A 26,173-nucleotide genomic window follows, 5' to 3' on the forward strand; every position below is an offset into this window, starting at 1 on the left:
GGGGACTTTTAATCAACATATCCACTCTATAGGTGCGGGTGCATTTCTGGGAAGGGGGGTGAAGCTTAGCACGATGTGGAGAGCTGTGTGGGTGTAATTATGGCTTGCTCTTTATTTTTTTTTTTTTTTGAGGGGGGTGAATTTGACTGCAGTTGAAAGGCATTTTCTAACAGTCTCCTAGAAGACAGGAGTCCCCTGTCTACCAGACACACGGGCAATGACAAAGACAAAATTTGCTGCAAAGCAAAATTTGCTGCGAGCTGGCAGAGCTGCCCGTGGAGTCAATGCTCTGCCAAGAGCCTGCAGACAGAGCGTCCCCCAGGTCACAGGACCCTCATCAGATCCCACTCTGCTTGCACAGACACGATCTGGCTCAGCTTATCTTCATCTCTGCACTGCAACCCCTCCTGCAAACACCCAGGGCTGGGCACGTCCCTCTGCAGAGCGTGGGACAGAGCTGTGTGTGCTTGCTGTGCCACGATGGGGTGCGTTTGGAGCATGCCCTGGATGACCTGTGGTCTCCTCCACACACACATTTTTTGCATGGTGAAAGGGCAGCACCTTGCCCAGCAGGGCCTTTTCCAATGGCAGCACGTGTTGCCTTGGGCTGCCAGGGAGGCTGAAAGTACCTGTGAGCCAAGGAAGGGATTCAGCAGCAGCTCAGCCGGCAGTGACAAGTCCATAGTCTGGAAGCAGCTTCCACTGTGGGAACCTCCCAGGCCTTAGGGGAAGATGCAAGGAGAGAGAAGATCCCTCCATGGATGTGCCTTGGCTGAGGATGAGAGGGTGCTGGCACAGCACTGTCTGCAGGGATGGTGCAAGGCAATGGGATACAGAGGGGTGAGGCAGCCCCAGGCAGGGTGGTGGGAGCAGGGTGCTGTGCTGCCCTGGCTCCTTGCCATGAGAACCTGGGATGATGGGCAGCAAACACCCTTCCTGGGCAACTCCTTCCCCGAGGTAACTCCTTCCATCCTCCCAGTACAGGTAATTTCTCTACAGGTCTTTCCACCTGGCTGGATCCCCCTCACAGGTAGGGCAGTGAGAAGGGCCTGCAGACCCTCCTGGGGTTCCTCACCCAGGGAAAACCATCCAGCCCCTCATGTGCTGCTGCTCTGGCTTGTCCCCAGCCCCATGGGGAAATGAGAACTGGGCTTTGCCTTGTGGATCTGAACCTGCCAGGCAGCAGTGATCCCAGGGACGGGGTCCCAGGGGCTGGGTGCTGAGATCCTGTGACTGCTTTCGAATATTCCAGCCTTAACTCTTCTGTCTCCTCCCACAAAATACCAGGCTGAAAAACAGCTCCAGCAAGGCTCAGTGTTGATCTGTTCTGCTTTTCTAGGCTGGGGAGCGCAGGCTCACGGGAACCTTTGAAGATTATTTCCCTTCAGTTTTCTGAAGAGACTTCAGCCTCCTCTCAAATCTTTTTATTTTGCCTCCTTTCAACGCATCGGCCCGATTTCTCTGAGACTTAACAGCAATGAACAAGATTAAGATTGGAGCTTAGAAAGTATTAGGAGAAGATCTCTCATTCCTGACGTGCTGGCAATTACCAGACCCTAGTGCCAGCATCTCTCTTTTGGAGAGGCACTACGTGTGCAGGCGTTTCTGCTCCGATGGCTTTGGGAGTGCAGAGCTGGAGGGCACCGAGCGCGAGAGCTGCAGCTCACGGTGTCTGCTCCTTTGCACTTCAGCTGCCACTGATTGCTTTGGGCAGCCAGAGGGGCTGGGATGGAGGGGGAGAAAACCAGAGAGGAGAGGCAAGGTGGGTGCTGGACACAATGGCACTGGCTGTGTTGGCCAGACGGGGTCTGGATTTCTGCACGATGAGGGGTGAGGACTGTTGGGTTGGGAAGTAAAATCCCAGAGCAGGGGTGCCCGAGAGGGGCTCACCATGCCTGGCAGCCACAGCAGCACAGCCCGGGCTCGTGTGCAGCTCTGGGTTGATCTAGGTCAGTATTTCACGGGAGATCCAGAGCTAAGGAATAGAGCAGTGCTGGCATTTCTCCATGTGCTCCTGCGAGCACGGGCTGAGGAGAATTGCAGACACTCACAAGGGTGGGGAGGTGGAAAGGGTGCAAATGGCAGTGCCAGCAGTGGAGAACAGCTGGATGGGGTCTGGACTGGGAGAGCAGCTCTGCTCTGCCATACACTCGGGAACAACACCCTGGAGGTACGACCATGGTAGGCTCTCAGGGCTGCTGTGGGGGTTAACTGTGCTCCTGCGTCCCACCTGGGCCAAGAGGACATGGAAGGAGAGGCAGTGCCATTGCCTCCCCCATCTGGGAGTGGGTAATAGCAGCACATCAGATGGTTTTGCTCCCCTGCATGAATGATGCTTTGGGGCAGAGGTGGAAGAGGGTCTGTCAAGCTGCTCCAGGGAAGGAGCAGACACTGCCCCTGCCCTGAGCAGGCGTGTGCTGGGGATCCCACATGCTGGATGGGCAAAATGCATCAAGGTGTGCCAAGCCTGTTCTCAGCTGGTCACCTCCCTGGTGAGCTCTTGCTGATGCAGCCCTGCTGGGTTGGCACCATGGGCTGCAGTGCCACAGTCCCAAGCACTGCCTCTCTGAAAAAAACACAACAAAAACCTCCACAGTGTGTCCCTTGAGCTCAGGCACTTGGGAGAGAAGAGCACGTCCCGGGGGAGACATTGGCCCTTCACACTGGAGGAAATTTAAACAGGCCTTGGGAGTGTCTAATAGCTCCCAAGAAGTAAAGAGGTGTGAGAAAATGGGCTCGCTGCTGGCATCCCTCCTGCAGATTCAGAGCCAGGCCCACAATAGGGAGCAAGAAATGCAGCTTGTGTGACCCCAGCTCAGGTGGTACCTGCAACAGGAGGGACTGTGCTCTGGGAGGAAAAGCTTCTTGCACTGTTTTCTCCACTTGTCAACCGTCCTGCGTTATCCTCGGGCTGACAAAATGTCAAGCTGCCAGGCAAACCACAGCGCTGGGGCGAGGGGGAGAGCGGAGTGCAGGGCTCGGATCAGCTGCTGGAGATGGCTGTAATTGAACAGCTACACTCAGCCACAGATGAGCAGTTCCCATTATTTACTGGTGTATAAACATTCCCGAGACAGCGGAGAGAGAAGTCATTGAAATCCCCGCGTCCCTGGATAGAAATGCCTGAGGGTATTAACAATAAAAGGCAACTCTGCCTCCCTCTCTCCCCCTCTCAGATCTCACCAGGGGGGGCCAGCAGGGGATGAGGTGCCCTCAGCTCTGCCTTCAGGGCTGCAGTACGGAAAGGGTCAGGCAGGGTCACTGCTGGCCATGGGGTTTTGGTGGTGAGCACCACCTTCTGCATGTGTTGGCTCTGCTCTCAGTCCCAGTGTGTCCTCTGGAGAGCCCTAAGATCAGGTTTTTCCCAGCTATTGAGCAACTCTGGGAGGAATCACTCTGTGAAATACAGTTTGCATCCCAGTGACAGTTTTTGTTGCCTCCATGACCTCCCTGGCTCCTTTTCCCCTACCCTGAACTGCTGTGGCACAGGTTGACAAGGAGCTAGTGTATCTCCATCCAGAAGCAGACACATTTCTACAGTGAAGAGAAGCAGCTGCTCCTGTTCCTGCAGCTGCATGTCCCCAAAGTTTGTATCAGCAGTTGCACAGAATTTAAAATAATGATGTTCTGCTGGGAGTTATTCTGGGGGCTAAACTACCAGCTCACGGCCCTGTGCTGGACATACAAGGTCAGATGCAGGGATGGCATAGCTGCAAATTCTATTTGAAAAAGTATTGAAACACCTGGTGCTCAATTTGATGAGATTTTTCCCTTTTTTGTCCAATGCTGCCAATTCTCTTCCCCTTCTCAGCCTTTCCCATGTGCGTTTTCTCTTTTTACGTTTCAACCCCTGGGAGGGATGTAACACATTCAACCCTGAGCTGGGGAGGGGTTCAGAAAGGCAGAGCCATAAAAGCGCAGGAAACGGCATCTTTCCCATCCCCAGGGTGACAGCAGGAGCCATGCTGACACACAGGATCAGATCACCTAGCATTTGGTGATCTCTTTCCACTCATTTTGAAGAGGGACTGTCCACAGTGGAAGGAACTCCAGAGGCTCCTTCAGGCCTGACGTAGCAGCAGAGGATGAAAGTAAAGTTCTCACTCCTGTCAATGCTCTTGTCACCCTCTGGGACACCTTGCACCAGCTCCTGCTACGGCCTGGGCTGTCCTCCCACACCCTTCATTCTCCTTGGAAAACATACACGTCACATTTGTTCAGACTCCAAACACATTTTTTTAATCTGTCAGCACTGCAAGTTCACTCCAGCACCTAAAAACCACACTGTGTCCTGTCTGCTTCATCTATCATCGCTGCCCAGAAAGGTGGGAAGGCAGAGCCCAGCTGAAGTGGTTATTGATGTCATGTGAGCCCAGATGCAGCATCTGCTGCTGTGCCTGGTGAGCCTGAAAAAGACAAAACCTCGGTTATGTTGAACAAATGCCCTGATAGAGTAAACAAATGTTTCTACTGTGCAGGACATGCCCCAACTTGGAGAAAAGGGTCAAGGCTTATACAGGGGTTTTCATCCTCCAAGTTTCCCATAGGGACCCTGTAATCAGCTTCTCCTCAGATGTCCTTCCCCACTCTCATGCCAGGTCTGTCAGCACACTCAGCCTCAGGGATGCTGCTGTAGGACACTCACAGCCCTACCAGCCTCTGCCTTCTGCCAGAGCACACAGCTCTGGGCATGGAGAGGACATCCATGGGAAGCCTTGGCCTTGGAACCTGCGCTGCTCCCAGAGGATGCACTGGGTAGGTGACAGCTGGAGCCCCAGTTCATTATCAGGAGGAGAATGAGCACCAAGGACAGCGGCTCTAACTGTGCTCTGTCCTCAGACCTGTGACGAGCAGCGATGGGAGGAAGGGAAGGCAAGTTCACCTCCATGCAGCCCTTCAGAGCTGTCTGCTGCATGGTCCTGGCAGTAGCTGCCTGAGAACGCCCTGGCAGCTCCTTGTCCTGGCGTGCCCAGCTCTGCCAGCAGTGCTCTCAAGCCTGACCTCTCCCTGCAGAGCTCCGTGGGATCTGTGTCTGCCTGGGGTCCCCCAGTCCTGCTCCTCCACACTTGGAGAGAGATCTGTCTGAGGCAGATTTTGCAAACGCCTGCGTTTTCTCAGAAATGAGCTCCTGAACACCTTGGGATAACACCTTTCTCCACTTGCATCTGTTTTCCCTCTGATGTGGCCCAGAAGAACAGTCTCCTTGGAGAGAGACACTCCTCGTCTTTGGCATTGCCTGAGGCAAGGAGTGACCAGCCCTTTTCACAGGGAAGAGGCAGGGAGAGAACTGCCTCCTGCCTTCCCCTGCTGCTCCAGCCTGCAGTCACACACACACACCTCCCCCTTCCCCCCCGTTGTGGGAGCAGGCAGCACAACCCCTGCAGAGGGGTTTTGGGACAGCACGGGGAGATTTGGACAGGCTGTGGATGTGCCCAGACTCATCCTTCTTAAAGCACTGCCGTCCTCGCAAGGTTTGGGATCCTGAGCCAGGGCTGGAATTGTCTCCTTGTCTTCCAGAGCTAAATCCTGCAGTGAGGGCTGCACGATGAAACCCTCATTTGCTGTGGCAGCTTGGCCCCCCAGGCTCTGGGCTCATGAGGACTCTGTAAATAATAGGTTTTATTAGTTTGCCGGTTAAACTGAAATACCAGAAGGGATAAAAAGCATCTTGAATAAAACATTGCATCTCCTGTTTAAGTTTGGAATCCCATGACAGTAGACCTCAAAACAAATGTCTCTTCAAAGTGGAAAATAAGGGGCTGCTTCCTCCCAAAACACTAGTGCAGGACATTTTGTCCTCCTCAGTATGTGGGCTGAGGGTGGTTTTTCCTGGTCAAAATCAGTCACCATGAATTTGAAATGGGTTTCTCACTGGCTGAGCCTGTGCTGCTGATAAATAATGTGCTTGCTTGAAAAGCAGTGCTCTCTCTTCCTTCCAGCACCATCAACACGCTTCATTCTTACCCTTGGTCCAAGGAAAAGACTCGGTACCAGTTACAAAAAGAAACCACCGTAGATGAAGGAGAAGACCAGGGAGGGCAGCTGTTTGGATGGTCCTAGTGCATACCCCTGCCTGGAAGGTGTCCTCAAAACAGCATCATAAGGGGACACTGTGATTCCCTAACACTGCTCAGACCATCTCCATCTCCTCGAGTGCCAGTCCTCCCCAGACCTCTCAGTTCTCAGGTAGCTGTAGGGGTGGTCAAAAGAAATCAGTCCCGTGAATTTCCCCACACACCACTTCACATCCTGCGTCTTGAGGGGGAGCTGAGAGCACATATATGAACCCCTGGGTTTTCTGTGATCTGCTCATGACCAGAATCCTTGACAGCTACATCCTCCCTGCAGCTACTCTTGCACCTTTCCCAACTTCAGCTTCATCTGGATCCCTCAAGAACTTCTGGAGCAATCCAGTGGTTTGCTTTGAAGCTTAAAGAGCTTTTTCCACCTTCACCGTTGCTTTGATATTCATTATTTACTCTTTTGACATGTGCTCCCTGTACACTCTGCCATCCCAGAGCCGGCTTCTTTGCATGCAGTAAAGGAAACATAATCTGCAGTTGCTCCATCAGAGGGAAATGCCATCTCAGAGCCTTGGTGCCTGCAGCTGGCTCCTGTGGCTTTGGGGCTGCTCGGATCTCATGCTTGAAGGCTAAAGGTGATCATGACAGGAATCAGCAGGGGAGAGAGCCTAGAAAACCCACCCAGCTGTGCTACTGTTATTGATCACTTGTACTCCTGGAGCACTCCAAGGCACCAAATTCCCATTTGTCATGGGTGCTGCCAGACCTCTGGGAGATGCAGGACCAGGCCCCTCTGGGGACCATCTCCTGCAACTCAGCCTATAACCACATAACAAAAGACAATTATTGGTACCTCATGTAAATCTAACAAAGTTTGTTCCGATCAGCTCTCACCCCAAACGGATGCTGGCAGTGAAAAGAAATGCCCGAGTGCAGCTTGGCAAACTGTAAAGGCAGAGAGTGACAGGCTGGAAGCCCACAGCCCACTCACGACCCCCCAGCTCCTGCCCACGCACCCTCCCGGCTGTTTTTTCGGGACAGCAGCCCCAACAGGTGGGAAAGGACCCTCTCCCCGGCTGCATCTCCCTGGCAGCTCAGCCCACCGGGGCCTGACGCCTCGCGTATTTTAGCGATAATTACCCACTCTTTCTTTTTTTAGACAAACACCCCAACAGTTGTGCACGGGAAAAAAAAAAAGAAAGAAAAAAAAAAAAAAGAAAAGACGAAAGAAAGCGAGTATTAAGAGAAATCAAACGCCTTGTTACGCAGAGGGGGAGCGAGCGCTCCTCGCACCAGCTGACGGTGCTCGCTCCCCGGCAGCGCGGCTCCGGCAGATGCGCGGGTGCCTCTCGGTGCTCCCCCCCGCCGGCGCCCAGCCCCGGGGGTGCGGGGGAGGCCGGCCCCTGCGCGGGGGGGTCGGACCCGCTCCGAGCCCCTCCCCGCCGCGGACCGGAGAAGAGATGCCCAACTTTCCGCTCGGTGCCCGGCGGCGCGGAGCGGGGCGCGGAGCGCGGGGCCGCGCGGGCGGCGGCGGGGCCGGAGCGCGGCGCATCGGGCAGCGGGGGGGCCCCGCGGCCGCCCCCGGCCCGGCCCCGCGCTGAGCCCCGCCGGGCGGGCGCACCGCCGCCGCCGCCGCCCCCGGGCCGCCCCTCGCCTCGCCGAGATGCCCGGGACGGTGCTGCTGCTCTGCCTGGCCCTCGGGCCGGTCCTGCGCGCCAGGTGAGCCCCCCACGCCCTCCCCGCCGGCCGGGACGCCCCCTCCCCGCCTCGGCTTACCCGTCGGGGCAGCGGGAGCGGAGAGGGCTGAGTCGCGGCACCTCTCCCCGTGTGCCCCCACCCCACTCCGGCTTCAACGGGGGTTTGGGCACCTCCGTGCCCCCAGCGGTTCCTTCCAGGCGGCCTCGAGGCAGGATCGGGTCCGGTCGCGACAGCACCTAATGCCTGCATGTCCTTTGCACTCCGGGCTCTCCTTGGCATGCCGGAATCGAGAGGGCATCCCGTTTTCCACGCCGCCATCACCTCGCTGGCTGAATCCTGCCGGGGGCTGAGCCCCTTCTGAGGGTGTCCAGAGCAGGACCAGAGGGAGCTCGGCACCTCCTGGGAGCTCCATCCGTCACCGGGACATTTCCACGTGCAGTCGAGCAGGGTGGGAAGGAGCTTGCGTCCCCTTCCCCGCGCTCCATCCCCTGGCACCCCGAAGCCCCCGCAGGGCTTGCAGCCTGGCAGGAGGAGGGGGCAGCGCGGGCTCCTGCCTTGCTCTACAGGTTGGCCGCGGGTCCCAGCTCTGGGTGCCGGCCGGGAGCCACCCCGATGCCCCCCGTGCGCTGGGCGAGGAGGTGAGCGGAGGCAGGGGCCGGCAGGTGACACTTCTCTCCCAGGGCCAGCGGTTCGTAGCGCTGTTCTGTAAACAGCGATGAAAGGGCCCACGCACAAGGGGTTTTCAAGTTTCTTTTTCCTTTTTTTTCTGTTTTTTTTTTCTTTTTTTTACAATTCCTAGCCCTGCTGATGAGTTTAATGGCTAGATGGGGAAAGAACATGTTGTCAGCAGATTGTTACCCCCAGGGCTTGGGGGAAGAGGGATTTTACTGGCTGAAGCTAATTGGCAGAATAAGCCGCCTTAAAGCCGATCAAATCCCATTACAGATGCAGTCAGGGACCGGGAGCATGAATCCTGCTACTAATGGTCTGCTCTGCCAAGGCTTCCCGACCCTGGGTGCAGGCAGAAATTCCATCGCTGCCACAGTCCTCCAGGGCTTGGCCTTCCCAGAGTCGGGGCAGCAAGAGCTGCCCCACAGTTCATGCCCTGAGACCAGGCTCTCCTGTGCATGGACACAAAGCCTCCCGGCAGCGTGGGGGTGCTGGGGGGCATTTGAGAGCTGAGAGGGGGATGGATCCATGGTGGTCCCGGTCCCTGTGTCCTACAGTCCCCGCAGTGCCTTGCCATGAGCCCTGCATTTTGAGAGGGTGACTGGTAAGCTGCAGGATCACATGGAGGAGCAATTAAGTCCTGTATTCACATACCCTTGAGCGGGAAGGTTCATCCCACATCTGGCCCAGTTTCCCTTCTGCCCAGTCCTTCATGTCTGCCTCTTCCCTGGCCCCTGCTTTGCCAGGAGCAGTGGCTGTGAATGTTGGGGGGGGGGGGGGCATGGTGGAGTGGGAGAGGAATCCTGTGAGAGAAGGAGAAAAGGAGCAAGGATCTTGTTCTGCATTCACTGCATTTTTCCTGTATGCAGTTTGTGGAGGGTGAATCTCCTCTGCCCTACACATTTTGGTAGGTGCTGGGGTGAGGAGCACGGTTCAGGTGGTATGTGTGAGAGATCTTCTCCTGGTAAAAGCAGCAAGATCCATCTCCTGGCACTGGAGCGGGCTGGATACTTTGTGCCAGGTGACTCAGCACTCCCCAGACAGTCCCCCCAGCACAGAGCCTAATTCAGTGTTTCCCAGGGCACTGCCTGGGCTGGGATCAGGGCACTCAACTTTGAACCCTGCAGGCAGGATCCCTGCACAGCATCACACCACAGGAAAGCTGGGCTTGGCAGGTGGTTGAAACTGTGCAGACTTGACCATTGGGGCTTCATGGAATGTACTGTAAAAGGAGAGGTACAAAGACGTGAAATTTTGGTAGGGGACTGTTTAGTGAGCCCCCTGTCCTTTGATCCTCTGCCCTCTTCTAATTCAGAGTAGTCTGCCTGAATGTCCCTGTGCCTTCAACCCTAGGAGGCATTGGGATGGGTGACTAGAAGGACACATTAGTATGTGGTAATTAGAATTGACCAGTGCTTTTCAACCAAGGGAAATGTTGTTCTTGCATTTTGCTGCTGTCTGTTCCTCGGGAGCAGGGGAGACTTTCAGCTCTGTTTGCAGAGGGGCTGGATACAGCCCTGGGATCTGCATCTTCCCTGGGAGGCTCCTGCCTCAGGGCTTGCAAATAGTAGTGGGTGTGCATCCTAGACAAGCACCACCAGCCGTCCTACCAGGCAAGGAGCAGAAGTGCCTTCAGGGGCTCATGGCACATGTTGCTCTTCCCCTCCTCCTGCCTGACAAGGGAAACCTTGTCAGACAGCTCAGGCACTGGGGTAGGGAGCCAGCCACCAGCTCTTCAAGTGGCTTTGACCAAGAGTGTGTTGGGAAACCTCAGCAAAACAGGTGTCTGCTGGAGTAAAACAGGCTCAGGGAGGCAATGCAGAGCACTGTCCTGCTGTAACGCCACGGGTTGCCCAAGGAGGGTTGTCCAACCCCATCCATTTATGTGAGCACATCCGAGAGGACAACTCCCTGCCGTGCAAGCCTCCTGCTCTGGGCACCAGCAGGAGCTGCCACAGCCCCAACTGCATCTGTCAGACCAGGGATTTCCTCACAAGGTCCCCAGTTCTGCCCTGCTGTCACCCCCCCCAGCCCAGCTCCTGCCCACACTCTGGCTGTGCCCCATCCCCAGGGCCCCCACAGGAGGGCTGTGAGGAGGGCGTTTTGACATTTTAATAAGCAGAGGTGAGGAAAGATGGCTCTGCCTTTCCTCCTGGCTGCACAGAGACATATGAGAACTGGCTGTCCCCTGTCACCAAGCCAGTCACTTTGTGCCTGGAGATGGAGCCGCCAGGCCAGCAAGTGTTCACAGCACGCTGGGGATCACTGCAGGTCTGCACTGTGACATTTCCATTAGCAGCTGGAGGGGGGATGCACATGCCACCTTAATACCTCTCCTCTGCAACAGATCTTGGACTCTTCCTGTCTCAATTTAAAGGGGGGCCACCAGGAAGAAAGACTGGGGAGGAGGCAGTGGCAGGAGAGTCACACTGTTGACCAGCAAGGGCTGGTGTGTGCCTATGGGTGCACAGACAGCAAAAGCATATTTTCTCCAGAAAAAGCTGGCTTGCTTATGCTAAGATGGCTTAGTATGGTTTAGTCGACCAGGATTAGCTGCATTAGCAAAAAGCATATTTTTGGTAGTGTCACTGCATCTGTAATAGAGATATGGCTCCCTGGAAATGCTAGCCCAAGCCTTAGGATGTTAATCAGTGACACTAAATGGGGGGAAGCCAGGAGACTGAGGGCAGAGTAAGCAACCCGGGCTTGTTCAGCCTCAAAAGGGATGTTTTGGACTCTACTTTAGCCTTATGTCTTGGAGGAGCTGCATTTTCGGCAGAGCAGTGGGACACGCAGTGTTCAGTGCCAGCAGGTGACTGGGCTGACTTCAGGTAGGGTCAAGGCACCAGTGACACAAGGTTTTGGTGTAGCTGTTCCCACTTTGCCAGGGGCAGCCTCCATCACCCGAAAACACGGGCAGCAAGGGAGAGCAGTCAGCATTGCTCTCCCCTGCCCTGAGCCGCGCTGTGGGCTCGTCTCCCTCTTTGCTTCCCGCAGGAGCGGGGCCAGCCGCACACTCCAGCTCCGCGCAGCTTTTGGGTGATCGCAGCGTGGTCCCCTGTTCCTCCTGCAACTGCTGGAGCCTCGGAGCTCCTCTGCTCGGCTGCGTTTTGGAGGAAGCGCTCCAGAGAGAGAGCCAGGCGAGCCCTCGCTGCCGCTGCTCGGATGGGGAAGCGCATCCTGACAGCGTTGCTTAACACTCCTTAAGCATCGTTAGAAAGTGCAGCGCAATCAGACAGGAAACAAGGAGCTGATGTACCAACACCTAATGTGCGGCGGCAGGCAGCCAGCTGCGCGCAGCCCAGCCCTCGTCGGGGGACGCATCCCGGCGCCTGCAAGCTGGGGAGATGCAAAGACTTTTAAAGTGATTGTGAAAGCACGTTTCGTCTGGGGCTTTAAAAGAGGAGCATCTGATAAATTGGCCGCAACATGTCAATTTGATGCTTCCCCCCCTCCAAGTGCCTTTGGCAGGCTGTGCCTCCCCAGGCGCTGGAGGGAGATGTGTATCCGAGATGTGAATCCGCGGTGCCTCATCGCACCTCGGAGCTGCGAGGCTCCAGCTGGGAAGTGTCAACACAGTGGCAGCTCCCGCTGCGAGAGCCTTTCTGGCGCTGGAGCAGGTGACACGCTGGCATGGCAGACGTCGAGGGGGGTGTGCCGGGCGTGGGATCGCTCGGCATCCTCTCCCACATATGGCTGTGTCATTCCGGAGACAATCTTGTGAATGAGCTGCCCAGAGCAGCGGCAGGTGGTTAGAATTTCCCGGGTGACCATGTGGACCTAATCTAATTAGACGGTTAGGAAAACTCCTTAAGGAAAAGGGAGGAGTGAGAAAGGTTTAGAAGGGGCAGATTTGAAAGGCAGTGAGAGAAGCTCTTGCTAAGTGGATCATGTCCAAAGGAGGATACAAGCTTTCGTTGCCTGGCTTGGAACTGGAAGATGGGGAAGATGGAACATCTTTAAATGGGAGCTCACGCCAAAGGCTGGGGAGGAAGGGTTGGTGAGGGCAGGCAATGGGTTGTGGCAGGTCTTGGCCTGAAGGCAGAGGAGTTTGCATAAGGCTTTAATTTCTGAGGATCTGTGCAGGGCAGATGGCTGGGTTCCTGGCATGCCAGATATACATGCTGCCTGCTTGGTAGTTTTAGGACCTCCTTTTCCCTGAAATGCTTTTATTGTCAATGCCTTGCTCCCCAAAAGCACTGTTTTGTCACTGTCTTCTTCCTCAGAGGAAGCCTGCTTCAGGTGTCAGCAGCAGGCAGAGCAGCTCAGGTATTCAGGGTTAACAGGCAGCTCCAGGAGCAGGAGCTGCTGGCAGCAGAGAAGGGACAGGAATGGGATGAGCAGGAAGGCAGAGAAGAGCAGGGACTGGTTCCCACACCTCAGGGCTGAGCAGTGTGTCTCCAAAGAAAGCCAAGGAGGATGTGGAGCACCCCATGCCTGCTAGTCTTTACCACTGGTGATAAGGCCCCTGCATGTCTGGGGACCTTGAAGTGAGCAAAGGTGCCAGGTGAGTTGTGTCTTAGCAGTGTGGCCGAGAGGAGATCCCTGAGCTCCTTATGCTCTGCCTTTTAGCTGCCCTGCATCCTTCTCCCTTAGTATCTCCAAAACACAGCTGTGCCTCTGCTCCCACAGAGCACCAGGGAGCTGCCACAGCCACGTCTCTGTCCCTTTGTATCTCCACTCCAGGTGTGAAAGCACAGAGGAATATGATTACGATTACCTCAGCATCAATAAAACCTGGGTCCTCACCCCCAAGGCACAGGAGACTGATGCCACACAGATCCTCAACTCGCTGCTGAAGAACTATGACAACAAGCTGAGGCCCGACATTGGCAGTAAGTGTCCCCTGAGGTTCCCTGTGGCCAGGGGTGGTGACCTGGCCTGGCTGTGTCTTGTGTTTCCTGTGCTTTTGTGACTGCTGTAGTTGTGATTTTCGGGGCAGTAGAGCCGTGCTGGTCCCAGATGCTCCCCTTGTCCTCAGCCCTCTGCAAATGATCCCAGCCCCAGCTCACACTCAGCCCTATTTTATTTTCTTTGCAGTCAAGCCCACGTTCATTGATGTGGATATATATGTGAACAGCATCGGGCCGGTGTCTGTCATCCAGATGGTGAGTGCTCGCGTCGCTGCAGGGTCGTGGTGTCACCACAGCTGAGTGTGGCAGGGGGCTGGCCCAGCCCTGCTGGTTGTGTTGTGCTGGCCAGATGTGGTGTGAAGGTGCTGTTGTCATGAGAAGAGGTTTCCCCTCCCTTGGGAAGAGGTGTTGTGACCCACCGGTGGCCAGAAAGACTTAACCACTCTCACTGGTTAGGAGCAAAGTCCTCGAGGGCCCTGGGTGAGCTCAGCAACCTTATACCATGCTCATGAGTTCAGAGAGTAGGATGATGATGCTCTTTGATCTCCCTTGGCACTGTGTTGACAGACATCTCTGCCTGCTGGCTTTGCCATCTGCTCCCTGGGAAGTGTGTGGGCACCAGGATACTTGGGGCAAGTTGTGCCACCCTGGTTGAGCCAGGGCAGTGGTGGCAGAAGAAGGGGCAGTGTGCTTCCAGGAAGACTGAGATAGGTACCTGGAGATGGTTTCCATGGCAGTGGTCTGGTGGTGTGAAACTTGGGTGCCCAGGCCTGGCATGTGGTGCTGGGGAAGGAGAAAGCAGAGTGCCTCAGGTCCAGTGTCTCCTCTTTGTAATGTAGCACCTTAGAGTGATGCCACCACAACTGTGACAATTTCTCCTCATGGCTCAGGACCCAGCTGTACTGGCAGCTGTGGAAACACTTAACAGAGACAGTCTTTGATCTCGAGAGCCTTCAGGCCATGCACTGGAGATCAACTGTTGATTATTTATTTTTCACAGGAAACTTACATTATTAATGTTGTTATTATTATTATTTTTATTTTCCCTGAGAGGTTGGGTTTTTTCTCTTTTTCAGCAAGGAAAAAAACTTACTGCTGTCAGGTTTTGAAAGACTTCTTTGGTCCACTGGGCAGTGGGGTGGAAAGGACAAGGAGAGGACAATTAGGCTTTTCTTGTCCCCCTCAATGCAAAACAAAGCAGGAACAAAACCAGCCCCCTTAAACTGAAAAAAAAAAAAAAGTTCCCAAGATGGGTGTGTTATTTTTAGTTTCCAAAGTACAAAATTTCCACTGAACAAACCCCTCTGGGGATGGAGGAATGGCACTGTAGCTGCAGCACCACTTCTACTCCAAAGAGCATTTTGAAGCAGCTGCTCACGAGCCACCAGATGGGCACCTGGCTGGGCGCTCGCTCACACAGCGAGGGCACCATCAGGAGGCCCAGCAGGGGCGGCCTCAAGGCTGAAAATTTCCTTGCTTTGTGCCAGTGTGCCCGGTCTCCAGGAGAAGAACCACACCCCGAGCCGTGTGGATGTCATCCCTGGCTGCCAGCAGGTACCACGAGCTCCTCCATCCCACGTGGGTGTGTGGACACGGAGCCGTGGTGAAGCGAGAGCAGCAGTGCAGGGGCAGGGTGTACTCACCTCCCCAGCCACTGCCCTGCCTGCAGGGACAGCATGAGAGTCGTGTTAGAGGTGGCTGTTCTACCTGCTTTGCACTGCCCAAGGATATGCCAAGAAAACCAGGGAAAACCACAGTGTACATCCCACTCATTTCCTTCTCTTTTCCCCTCATCTTTACCCCTTCTCCTCCCTGCTGGAAGCTCCGCTCTGCTCTCCTCGCTGTCACAGGAACACTGCATAGCCACGCAGGTGGTAGCAGTAGAGAGTGGTTTATAAAATCCAGTCTGCATCCAGAGTGCATTTTTCCTTCTAAGCAGGGATACCAGGCACCGCTGCTAGGCTGGTTTCCTAAGAAACACAGCTTATGCCATGGTGATAGGTATGTGAGAACGTACGTCCATCCATCCCAATCTTTCAGTATTTTGGATCCACTGGGCTAATACCAACCATATATGGCTTCAGGTACAGGAGCTTCAGGCTGGCATCAAACATGATAGACTGTCTCTGCTGGGGACATGTCACTCCCACTTCGCCCCTTTTGACACAGCTTCTCCCAGCCTGAGAAGCTCTGCTTTCTCCCAGCTGTCAGGCCCATCCCATGTGCCTCATCTTACCTTTTTCCCATAAGCAACCTGAGGAAATGCACATTTCCAAGGGAAGGGAATCAGAATTTGTCTCAGAGCTAGATCTCTGTTGAGCCCATGGTGACATTTCTCTCTGCCACAGATACAGAGGCTTGTGTAGGCTGGGAGGTCCACTGGAGGGGAAATGTCCCACTGATCTCTTTTAGGTGCATTGCAATGACAGTGTCTTGCATAAATATTCCTCTCTCATGTAGACAGGCTGTGTAGAAGACAAAAGCTTAGTTCTGCTTTTAAGAAATACAACAGCATTGCTGTGGCTATTAGCTTGGACCAGCGTGGTCTGTGCATGTGAAGCTGAAGGCTCTAGGATGGCCTGGCACACTGGTGGAATAGAAGGCTCCAGCTTCAGCAACATAGTTTGAATACTGGTCTCCAGTGATCTTCTGCTCACACCTCAAAGGGTTAATGACTTACTGCTGTCTTCATCCTGGTGATGCTCTGTCAGGGCTTGGAAGCTGGCCCTGCGTCGCCACTGCTCAACCTCCAAATGATAAATCACGTCAGGATACAAAACTGATTCCGGTCCTTAAAAATGAATAGGTGATTCGAAAATGCCCTGTGCTGGGTGTGAATTCTGCATCTCCCTCATCAATCATTTGTCATAAATAACATTAACATTCAGGAGTCAGCAGAAGGTGGGCAGGTTTGGAGCGGGAAGAAATGTAAAGTGATTTCCTGGTATCTTTTGTAGACGAGAGAGCAGTCTTGTTTCTCATTTAGGTAGCTGAGCAAATTTTGCATTTTCTCCTCCCTGGGGAAAAGACCCTCTGTGTTCTGCCAGCCAAAATGTGGCAGTAACCAGAAAGAGAGCTAGAAGATGGTTAAATGATAAGAAGTGGGGCAGGGTTTGTTTGAAAGAGAATGGGCTGAGGGGGAGAGGTGGGACCATCAGGTCCCACGGCTGTTTACTCCAGTCCATGCATGGATTGGGATTTCCTCCCCAGCCCTGTGAACCTGTCTTTGGGTGGGACTGGGACACGTGGTGGCTCTCAGGGTGGTGGGAAGCTGTGTTTACACCATCAGGGAAAGGATGCACTCGGCCACAAGCCCTTCCAGAGCTGCTGGCTGCCGCTGAGAGCCGGCCAGCAGCCCCTCCAGCCAAATGAGTTATCACCCACAGTGCTGCAGCTTTCCAAGCTGTGTCATGGACCTGGATGCCCAATTAGATTCCCATTAACATGGACAGTGTTTAGGTGTCCTTGGTTTATCACTAAGCTGAGCCTGGTGCAAAGCCCCACCTTGGTTCTCCGAGCATGTTTGCGGGAAGAGGTGCCAGGGAGGGCTGTGGCAACGTGGAACGAAGGAGGAGACTTTGGGTTCAAATTTTTCGCTGACTGGTTGTTTGCTGGAGGGATTTGCTCCTGGTTTTGTTTTGTAATGGCTTTATTGCTATAGATTATAGCTTTAACTGGTGTCAAGGGCACCTAGAGCTCTGGATCACCTTCCTTTAGGGATGCTTAACTCTCAGGAAATGATGCTGTAGTAGTAAAGCAGGTGCCAGCTATTGGGGCTGAGTGTCTTTCAGTCCTGAGGATGTCCGTGAAGTGTCCATGAGAGCCAGCATGGGTGAGAAAGTGCTTCTGTTCTGGGCTTGGGGATGGAGCAAATCCTGCCCAGAGCTTTTCAGATTCCTCCCAGAGGTCAGAGCTCAATGTCCTTTTCTTCCTTTCTTGCCCAAAACCAAGCGTGAGGCTCGAGGAGCTGGACACTGAGAACACAGCCCAAACACTGGTAGCCTCCTGGCCAAAGTGAGTGGGGACATGCCACTCATCCAGGGGCCTGCCTTGGTTACCTGCTTCAGGCATCTGGGACCAGAGGCAGTGCAGCAAGGGCTAGTTTAGATGCTGGAGATTCCTCTCTTTGGTACATGTGAGGAGATGCTCTTGTGTGCCAAATTCTGTAGCAAAACACGATGACAGCTCGTCTGCTGGGGTTGTACACCACCTCAATCTCATTACTTAATGATAATAAAGATGGAAAGAGCAAAATTGGTCTCCATTATTCACCAGGGTCGGGATTCTGCTGCCTCTGAAGTGCCTGTGATTTACAGGGGTAGGGCTGAGCTCCCGTCTCAATTATTACAGCAAATTATTTTCTTATCTCTGCCTATGAGTGGGGGGCTGGAACCTGAAGAGGGTGATGTGTCCAAACACAAGTGTTGACTATTTCCCCCTTACCTCTTTAGGAAGGAGATGCTTCTCATTATTGAATTCCTAGTGCTGTGCCTGGCTACATTAGTTACCATGCAACACACTAATGAAATTGAGGACGAAGAACATATTTTCCCACATCTGGAGTACTGCAGAAGTGATTTAATAGATTTGCATGTATGGTGCATTTGTGAACACACTGTGAAAAAGGGGGAGGGAGGGAAGAGGGAAATGTTTATTCGTTATCAGCTGATGAATAATTAATTTACAAATATTGTCTTGTTAAATATAAATTAAATCCTCATTTGACACACTTTATAATTTAGAAGTATAAGCCCCAGCATGAATGAAGAGAACTCCCCACTGACTGCTTTCATGTAAATCCCGAGGAGGCAGGGAGGGAGGTTTGGCTGTCAAAGTTAAAGCTGGCAAGGAGCAGTGGTTAGGAAGGGGGCTGATGTGGCAAAGCCACCCTGGGAACCTGGGGCATTTTGTCTTTGCTCATGGGGAGCCTCAGTGGGGCAGAGAGGCCGTGGCTGTCTGCATAGCCCTCTTCCAGGGGTTGCTTCTCCCCACTCAGAGCCGCGGGTGGCCGAGCTGTTTAGTGGTGGCTCTTGGAGTGAAACCCCTGTCGATGCCACATTATCAGGGTGTGCAGTGAGGCAGCAGCTGCTTGTGAACAGCTGAGCTACCCCAGCAGCAGGGGCAGAGATCCCCAAGAGAGGAGCTGGGCAGGCAGGGCTAAGCCACCCTTGCAGAGAGCCCTGAGCCAGGTGGAGGCATCGGAAGCGAAGCCACATCCCGAGGAGTGGAGGCTGTGCTTTGTTGGAAGGCAGTCGGTGTGAGAGCTGCAGGGTTACAGCCCTGGTGTCCCACTGCAAGGCTTGGGTTAATATCTTGGTTTCTCCTTAACAGACAGGGAAACCAAGACCGGTAATAATTGTCTGGCTCTGAGGAACACTTAAGTCTTGATTATACTTAGCTTTGGCTGCTCTGGAATAAGTAGGAAGGAAATGAATTGAAAATGGCACACTGCTTAAAATGCTTGACTATGTTCCTCTGGAGCACAAGATAAGCCTATAGGTAAAGCAAATTTGCTACCTCCCCCCTTCTTCCCTGATAATAATAGACTCCAGCGGTTGCACAGCACTTCTCAACTGAAAGGACTTAAAAATGCTTCACAAATCATCTGTCTAGGAGGCAATAGCCCAGATGCACCCACTTCTAGGGTAGATTGCAGTGCCTGAAGCACGCTGCAATGCTCTGCCAAGGATAGTGTGCTCTCCTTGGCCTGCCCTGTGTGCAGTGAGAGTTGGGCATCAGCATAAATCTGGTGAGGTTTCACAGGACACGCTCATGTAATGAGCTAAGTCGGGTTTTGGTCCCCGATAAAGATGTGTATCATAGAAATTTAAAGTGCTGGGAAATGGGTATTGCTCACTGAGGGCCCCAGTGCTTTTTCAGGCTGTTATTTTCCGTGCCTGAGTGATGGCTCCGTGCCGCAGGAGCTGGTGGTGCATTTATAACGTCTTCACAAATACTCATGTGCTTGGAGAGTTCTCACAGCTCTTGATTCCTTGACGTTCAGGAATGGTCACCTGAGCCCATTCCTGTGCATCCAAGTGCTGGGAGAGGGACTGTTCATCACGTAGATAATCGTGTTTGCACAGCAGTGAGGTCAGGAACACGGGGAAGGGCAGAGGCTGTCCTGTAGCCAGTACTTGTCAGTGCCTTATGAAAAAAACCCCATGAGGCCACTGAGGAATCACACCAACCACGTGTGACTTGTGGGACAAATCGTGGACTGCAACAAAAAGTCTAATGAAATGAATAAGTTACTCCCATCCTGAACCCAAGAGCTTCCAGAAGGGTCAAAGTTTGCTTCCAAAATGGAAAAGGGCTGATTTATTCACTATGAATAATTCAACCAGCTCCTTTTACTATCCAGAACATAGAGTAATCCCCTCCAGATATTTTCTGTGTGACATCCACGTCGGTATTTTATTTGCAGGCTGTGCAGAAAACACGAGGAGTCAGATATCAGGGAAAAGCTGGGGGTTTGCCTCGAAAACTTGGAGCTAAATAAAATATGAAAATCCGGACAGCGGCCTCCTGGGGGCAGAGAATGTGCTTTTTCCTCAGAGACATCTCTGGAGAGCAAAGCCCCAAAGTTAATTAACATCCGTGCTCGGAGGAGGCAGAATGTGGCTGCACTGAAGGGTTTTTTAACTGCAGCTTCACTCCTGGCATTCAGGTGCTTCCCACAGCCACAGCTCGGGCAGCCTCTGGCCCTCAGGCAACGTGGGATAAATCAACATTGGTAAAGAAGTAAGCAGCTCTTGTAAATTCCTTCACAGATCTGATTTCCGGCCTTTTGCTGGCAGGAATGGCTCAATCCCTCATTCATTTTGTGCCAGCCTTTGGAAAAAACTCAGATTTCTTCAGCTGGGCTGAATGCAGAGGGTGTTTTGTTTGCCCTGAACTCCTGCAGGCAGCCTGGAAAGGCTGCTTACTGTAGGTGCTTCCCAAGGAGCAGATGTGCTCACTGTACCTGACCTGAGAGCATTGCAACCTGTAATTCCCCACCCTTACCCCCAGGAAACCTTCCTAACACAGTTTGGGACTGCAGCAGCTGCATCTGGTCTCCCTTTCCAGAGGTGTCTGCCAGCAGTCGGGCTTCTTGTGTGTTAATAGGCTATGATGATCTTTTTCCAGTAACCAGGGAACTCTCCTTACTGGGGCCCTGACCAGGCTGGAGGGATGTCCCAGGGCACCCTGGCAGCTACCAGGGTTGCTCACAGGTTGCTCACAGGTTGACAGGGCACTACAAGGGGCTTTGCCGTGATCCACAGGCTGCAGTTGCTGGATGGTGGGAATGCAGCCTTGCCCATGGCATGGTGGGGATGTGCCTGGGAGATGTGGGCTTGGAGCTGCTGGAGCTGCATTTCACAAAGTGAAGCGTGACTGCAGCTGGTTCCACCACAACCACAGCACTCATAGAATGAACCGGGTTGGAAACAACCTCTGAGATCATCGAGTCCAATCTTTGCCCCAACCCCACCTTGTCACCCAGACCATGGCACTGATGCCACGTCCAGGCTCTGCTTAGACACCTCCAGGGACGGTGACTTCACCCCCTCCCTGGGCAGCCCATTCCAATGTCTCATCACTCTCTCTGTAAAGAACTTCTTCCCGATGTCCAACCTAAACTTAACTTGTTGGAGGGGAGTTATGGTGGGTAAGCAGAATGAGCTTGGCCAGTTCTGCTTGGGTTTCACCCAAAATTCTGGAGGGTGGTGAGCTGGGCACAGGGGCACTGAACCTTCACCCCCACCACCCCCTCTGCTATTGGAGCTGCTCTTCAGATCCCCAACAGTCCTGCTTCTCCATGTGTGCTCATGGACAGGCCAGGAAACACGTGTGTGACGCAGTCACTGGTCTGTGCTCTGAACCTCATTAAATTGATTCTTCCAAGTCAAAGGGAAAGCACCGTTGTGTCAAATTTGAAAGATATAGACTCTGAGCTGTACCAATAGTTGTCACTCAGTGGGCTGAATTATTTTTAAGGCAGAGCTGATTTATGTGAACTGAAGGCTTTGGATGTCTCTGCAGGAGAGGATGGGGATATTTCAGGTGTGTGAGAACCAAGTCAAAGAGCTGGTCAGAGGCCATGGTTTCTGGTCTAGGGTGAACAGCCAGCACTGAAGAGGAAGAGGCCTCATTCTCCCCTCCCTCTTGGGAAAAAGAGCCAAAATTCTTCAGCGTTTCTGAGGAAAAATGGGTTTAGGGACGATCAAAACATTTATATTTAATATCGCCAGATTGTTTTGATTTGCTTTTCATATGGTGATAAATTCTGTCCTGTAAGTAAAGCATGAAAATGAGTATTTGAAAATAAACGTCAAAGTGAAGTACATCAAATAGATAAGGGCAAAACAAAATACTTTGTTAGCTTACTAAAGAAAGAGAAGTTTCTGAATGAAATTGTAAGGTAGAGGTAATTCATTTTAGGTGTTGACTAGTTTAATTTATTTTCAACAAAACTTCATTTTTTTCCAGTAGAAATCAGTTCTGTTTATTTCCTTCATCCCCAGATGAAGCTGTCCTACCATTTCCCCTAAAAGGCTGGTGTGGAATCTGCATGCTATAAATGTGTTACAAAATGGAGACCATTTCTCAGAATTCAGTGGCTGTGGGCGACCCCAGTCAATATGCTTCACAGACCTCTTCATGCCTCAGTGATAAAGGCTGAATATTCAGACTGTTGCATCCCATCTCTGTGCACAGGAAGGATTTAATTGCCCATGATACAAATTGCAAGTGAGCAGCAGTGGAGCAGTGATACTGCCAGCCTGAGCCTTCCTGTGGCTTTGCTTCTCCTCCCTGCAACCCCTCACATCTCCTGTGTGCCTCCAGGCAGTTCCTTGGTGCCTCTGTGTCTCCAGCCTGGTGTCTTTTGTAGGAGATATGGTCTTATCTTACAGTCAGCACTGAGTGGGCAGGTGGATTCTGCAGCCATTTCCCACCAACTCCCAAAGCAGCAGCTCCTCAAAGCCCCAGAGGGATCATGCTGACTGTAGGGGGCACTGGAGGTGGGGGAGTTTGTGGTTTTGGTCTCTGACCTGCCAGGAATGGCTCTAACCCTCTGCTCAACAGGAGAATTGCCAACGGTGACAATGGCTCCTCCCAGGCAGAGGCACAGGGGATGTGTGAACCAAAACACATCTGGAGTGTGGGTGATGGAACACCTTGTCTCCTTGTGGCAGGGGAACTCGGGAGGTGAGAGCAGGGACTCTGCAAATGTTGGAAACCTTGTTTCTGACAGTCCCCCTGGATCTGCTTCTCTCTCCCTCCAGCCTTGCCAGTGTACCTGTGACACCTCCAACACCTCACCTGTGGCCCTTTGTCATTCTTCTTACACAGACACCCAAAGCCATCTTAGCAGTGGAAAGAGGACAAGGAGAGGATGTGAAGCAGCAGGGTAGAGAAGTGGGAAAAACTTGTGGGAGTTAGGTTGGTTGTTCCTACAGCCACAGGGGGGGAGGAGGGTGAAGTTAGGATAATAACTGGCTGATCTTCTCTTCATTTTGTCCTTGAAAAGAAAAGCTGAAGGCAGATAAACCTGTGATATATTCAAGACAACCATTTCCTTTCATGATCTGGCAGTGTCAGACTGACAGACCTGCCCAGAGCTTGCAGCCTTAGTTTGTCAGAGGAATCTGCACCTTGTGAGAAGGGGCAATGAACTCCAGTTCTCCCCAACACAACAAAGAGCCACAGTGGTGACATGGCTTGGAGCAGATTGCCAGAGGGGTTGGCAGAGTAAATCTCACCAGGAGGTGTGGGAAGGAAGGGTCTCTGCAGAGAAGGAGGGGGATGGAAGGAGCTCTGGGAATGGGGATGTCAGTTTGCATTTCGAGGGGGAGTGAGCCTTTGTGTGGAGCCAAGCTCCCTTCCCGGTGCTCGTGGCTGTGGGTGCAGCTTCCTGAGGAACTGGCTGCAAGCTTCAGTCCAGTTCTGCAGCAGTGAGGCCAAGGGCTGCTTAGATACTGCTCCTCTCTCACTGGATCAGCAAGAGGGGGGATGGAAATACCTCAGTGTTGCTGCAATGACAAAAAGGCAAACACAAGTCCAAGTGCTGGGATTTGGTAAGGAACAGCAGAGGATGTGCTGCCCAGATCCTGGGAACTCTGGGCTAAGCTTAAGAGCCAAAAGTGTTTGGTTTCTTTCTATGTTTGATTCTGGGAGACACAAGCTCTGTCAGTGTATTCCTTATACCACTGTGTAGAAAACTGAGCCTTCATCTCTTTCACCACTCCCCAGGGATGTCCTAAAGTCATCCAGGGGAGCTGAGGAAGGTAGAGTGGTTTTGTTTTAAAGGAGGCATCTGCAGCAGGCAGTCTCTACAAAACAGTTGGGAGCTGGAAAAAAAAGGCTGGGAATACTAGACTCATTTCTGAGGAGAGTCTTTTGCAGCCAGCAGGTGCCATGGGAAGTGAGCAGCCCACAGGAGCAGAGTTTGGCAGGTCCTGCTTGTCCAGTGGCTGGACAAGCAAATGACCTCCACACTTGGCCTGAAGTGTGGATGTCTGCCTGGACAGGAGAATCAGCTGGCCTGGTAACTCTTCTGTAACTGCACTCCAGCTTGTTTTGGCCTTTGAATACCCAGCAGGGGAGGCAGAAAGAAATTGTTCTTTCCCTGTAAACTGGTTAGTCTTCTCCCAGCTGCTTTCCTTTCCTTAACCTGGTGCTCCCTTGAAATCTCGTCAGGGCTGGGCTTTGATTTTGTGGTGGCTTGAAAAGAAGAACTCTGAAAGGAAAAACAAAATGAAGCTGGGAGAAGGAGCTACATCAAGGAAGTGACAGGGCAGGAAGAGAGAGCTGGTGAGAACAGCAAGGGGGCATGAGAGACAACATGAAACAGGTTTCCTTGAAAGAGTCGGTGGAGCAGAGCACACTGTTCCCATCTCCTCCTTCATCTGGGGCCAAGGGAGAACAGGGTCAGGAATGAGGATCTCTGCAGAGGGGACAAACCCCTCCCCTTTTGTGAAAGCAGAATTTTCTCTTATCTTGAGGATGAGGATTAGAAAGGGATTTGTACAGGCATAAGGTGTTTTTCCTTCTGGCCAGCACAGGCATTTCCATACAATGGATGACATCCCAGGGACTTGCCTGCACTGCACTTTCTCAGACCTGTTTCTGTGGGAGGAGGACAGAGTAGCATCAGGGTGTGGGAGGAGAGCCTCTCTCTTAGGTACCACCTCCACCCTAGGGAAGAGGCAGTGAGGCTACAGTGTCCAGCTCCAGAACTAAATAGGATCCTGTAGGCAGCCTTGTGGGAACAGAGCAGCCTGGGACAGTGAGTTTGTAAGGACAGAGAGACAGGGCAAGGAGCACGTCCAAGCTGGAGGAACAGAAGATATTTCCAGGCAAAAATAGGCTCTGTGGAGACAAGCTGACCATCCCAGACAGCCCAGGAGTGTTTGGGACTGGACACCTTGGGAAATCCATGGGACCTCCTACCTTCCTTTGCCTGGTCCAGAGGAGCAGCAGCAACTGCTTTCCCAGTCTAATATTGCCCATCCCAGTGTTTCATTTTAATCACAGTGGGTGGCATGGGAATGGGAAGTGCAATTAAAGGAATTCCAGCTTCTCATCTGCATCTTGTCAAGCCATCCTGGAGGAGTGATCTTGGGGAGTTAATTGTATGCAGTGAGAAGGTTTGTCTTCCAGCCCTTTCAAAGGAAATTTTTCCTTGTCTCGTCAAACACCCCATGAGCCTAAAGGACAAACAAACAAGAGCACCTGTCCAAAGTGCTAAGCATTCTCTTCCAGTTATCCTATGAGCTTCTGTCCTCACATCATCTCTTCCCCCACCTCCTTCCTTCTTCCTTCTGTCCCAACGTCATGGGGAACATTTAAGCATTTAGCAGCGAGGTGTGACGTGCAAACAAGGCTTTGGACAAGTGTGGCTTTGCTCTGCAAGCACCCCAGGCATCTTCTGGAGCTCGTGGTAACTGGGCTGCATCTTAGCTTGCATTAGAAGGTGCTTACATGTGGCCTTGCACCCATGTCCTCTCCTGAGAGTGGACAAAAAAACCCAGGCTAAATGGAGGCTCCTTCCCCGTGGTGCCTTTCATAATACTTCATTCAAGTTTTCGGTACCTTCCCCTTTAATTAATTCTGCCCCATCATCATATAGCATCCCGTGTCCACATCTCTGCCTTTTCAGTAATAGCCTCATCAAGGACAGTGCAGACAGACTGTGCCTCTATAAACCAGAGTCTGGCTGATGTCATGTCTCGACTCAAGGACTTTCCTTGATCCTTGGGGTAGTGACTGTTAACAGATGCTGGAACACACACATCTGGGTCGTGTGCCCCTCGGGCTCATGGTGAGAGACTCCATGTGCCAGCCCATGTTCCCATGGAACGGGCACCACAGCAATCAACAGCCACCTTGGGGTTGTGTGGGAGGAGATAACATCTCTGAAATACAGGACATGGTGGCACAAGGGAACATCTCAGAAGAAAGGGTTTGAGGGGAAAGAAAGTCTGGGATGGTTGGCTGTCATGAGTATAAAAACCTGCCTTTTAGATGTCCCCACTTGCACCTTCACAGGATCAGGCACGAGCAGGGGTGTGTGGGAAGGGGCAGGTAGAGATCTCAGACACCATCAGAGTTTCAAAAGCCCTGCCCAGTTCCCATCTGCAGAGTCCAAGGGCGAGCGAGCTGGGATTGGGGAGTTTGCAATGGACAGAGCAGCAGGAATAGCATGTCTTGTTTGACAGCTCCTGGCACGAGCACAGGACATGGAGATGGTTTTTAATAGCAAGTTTGTATTATAAAAAGAAAGCTGTTTCAACTGAGATTCCCTGGGCAGAGGCGAAAGACATTCCGACAAGGACAGCGCTGCCGGTGTCGCTGCAGAAGTGAGACAGATGGGAAGTTCAGTGTGTCACCTTGAAACCACAGATCATCAGAGCTCTGTTCCCCTTGTCCTTGTGAGCTCCC

At 52.8% G+C, this 26,173-nt stretch overlaps 1 protein-coding gene across 2 annotated transcripts in view; it reads left to right on the top strand.

Annotated features, from left to right (window-relative positions):
* Positions 1-7,667: 7,667 nt before the first annotated feature.
* The window catches only part of LOC127471177 (gamma-aminobutyric acid receptor subunit gamma-4), a 35,867-nt gene continuing 17,361 nt past the window's right edge, over positions 7,668-26,173 (top strand). The window contains exons 1-3 of one of the 2 annotated variants that reach the window (XM_051787869.1): positions 7,668-7,742; positions 13,077-13,225; positions 13,431-13,498. In XM_051787869.1, the coding sequence (XP_051643829.1) occupies positions 7,687-7,742; positions 13,077-13,225; positions 13,431-13,498 (273 nt within the window). In that variant the 5' untranslated portion in view covers positions 7,668-7,686. The remainder of the gene's footprint in view (positions 7,743-13,076; positions 13,226-13,430; positions 13,499-26,173) is intronic. The other variant, XM_051787877.1, reaches the window with a different exon arrangement.

The sequence above is a fragment of the Manacus candei genome, unplaced genomic scaffold (assembly GCF_025592945.1).
Source record: "Manacus candei isolate 608988 ecotype Guabito, Panama unplaced genomic scaffold, ASM2559294v1 h1tg000003l, whole genome shotgun sequence".
NCBI classification, from domain to species: domain Eukaryota; kingdom Metazoa; phylum Chordata; class Aves; order Passeriformes; family Pipridae; genus Manacus; species Manacus candei.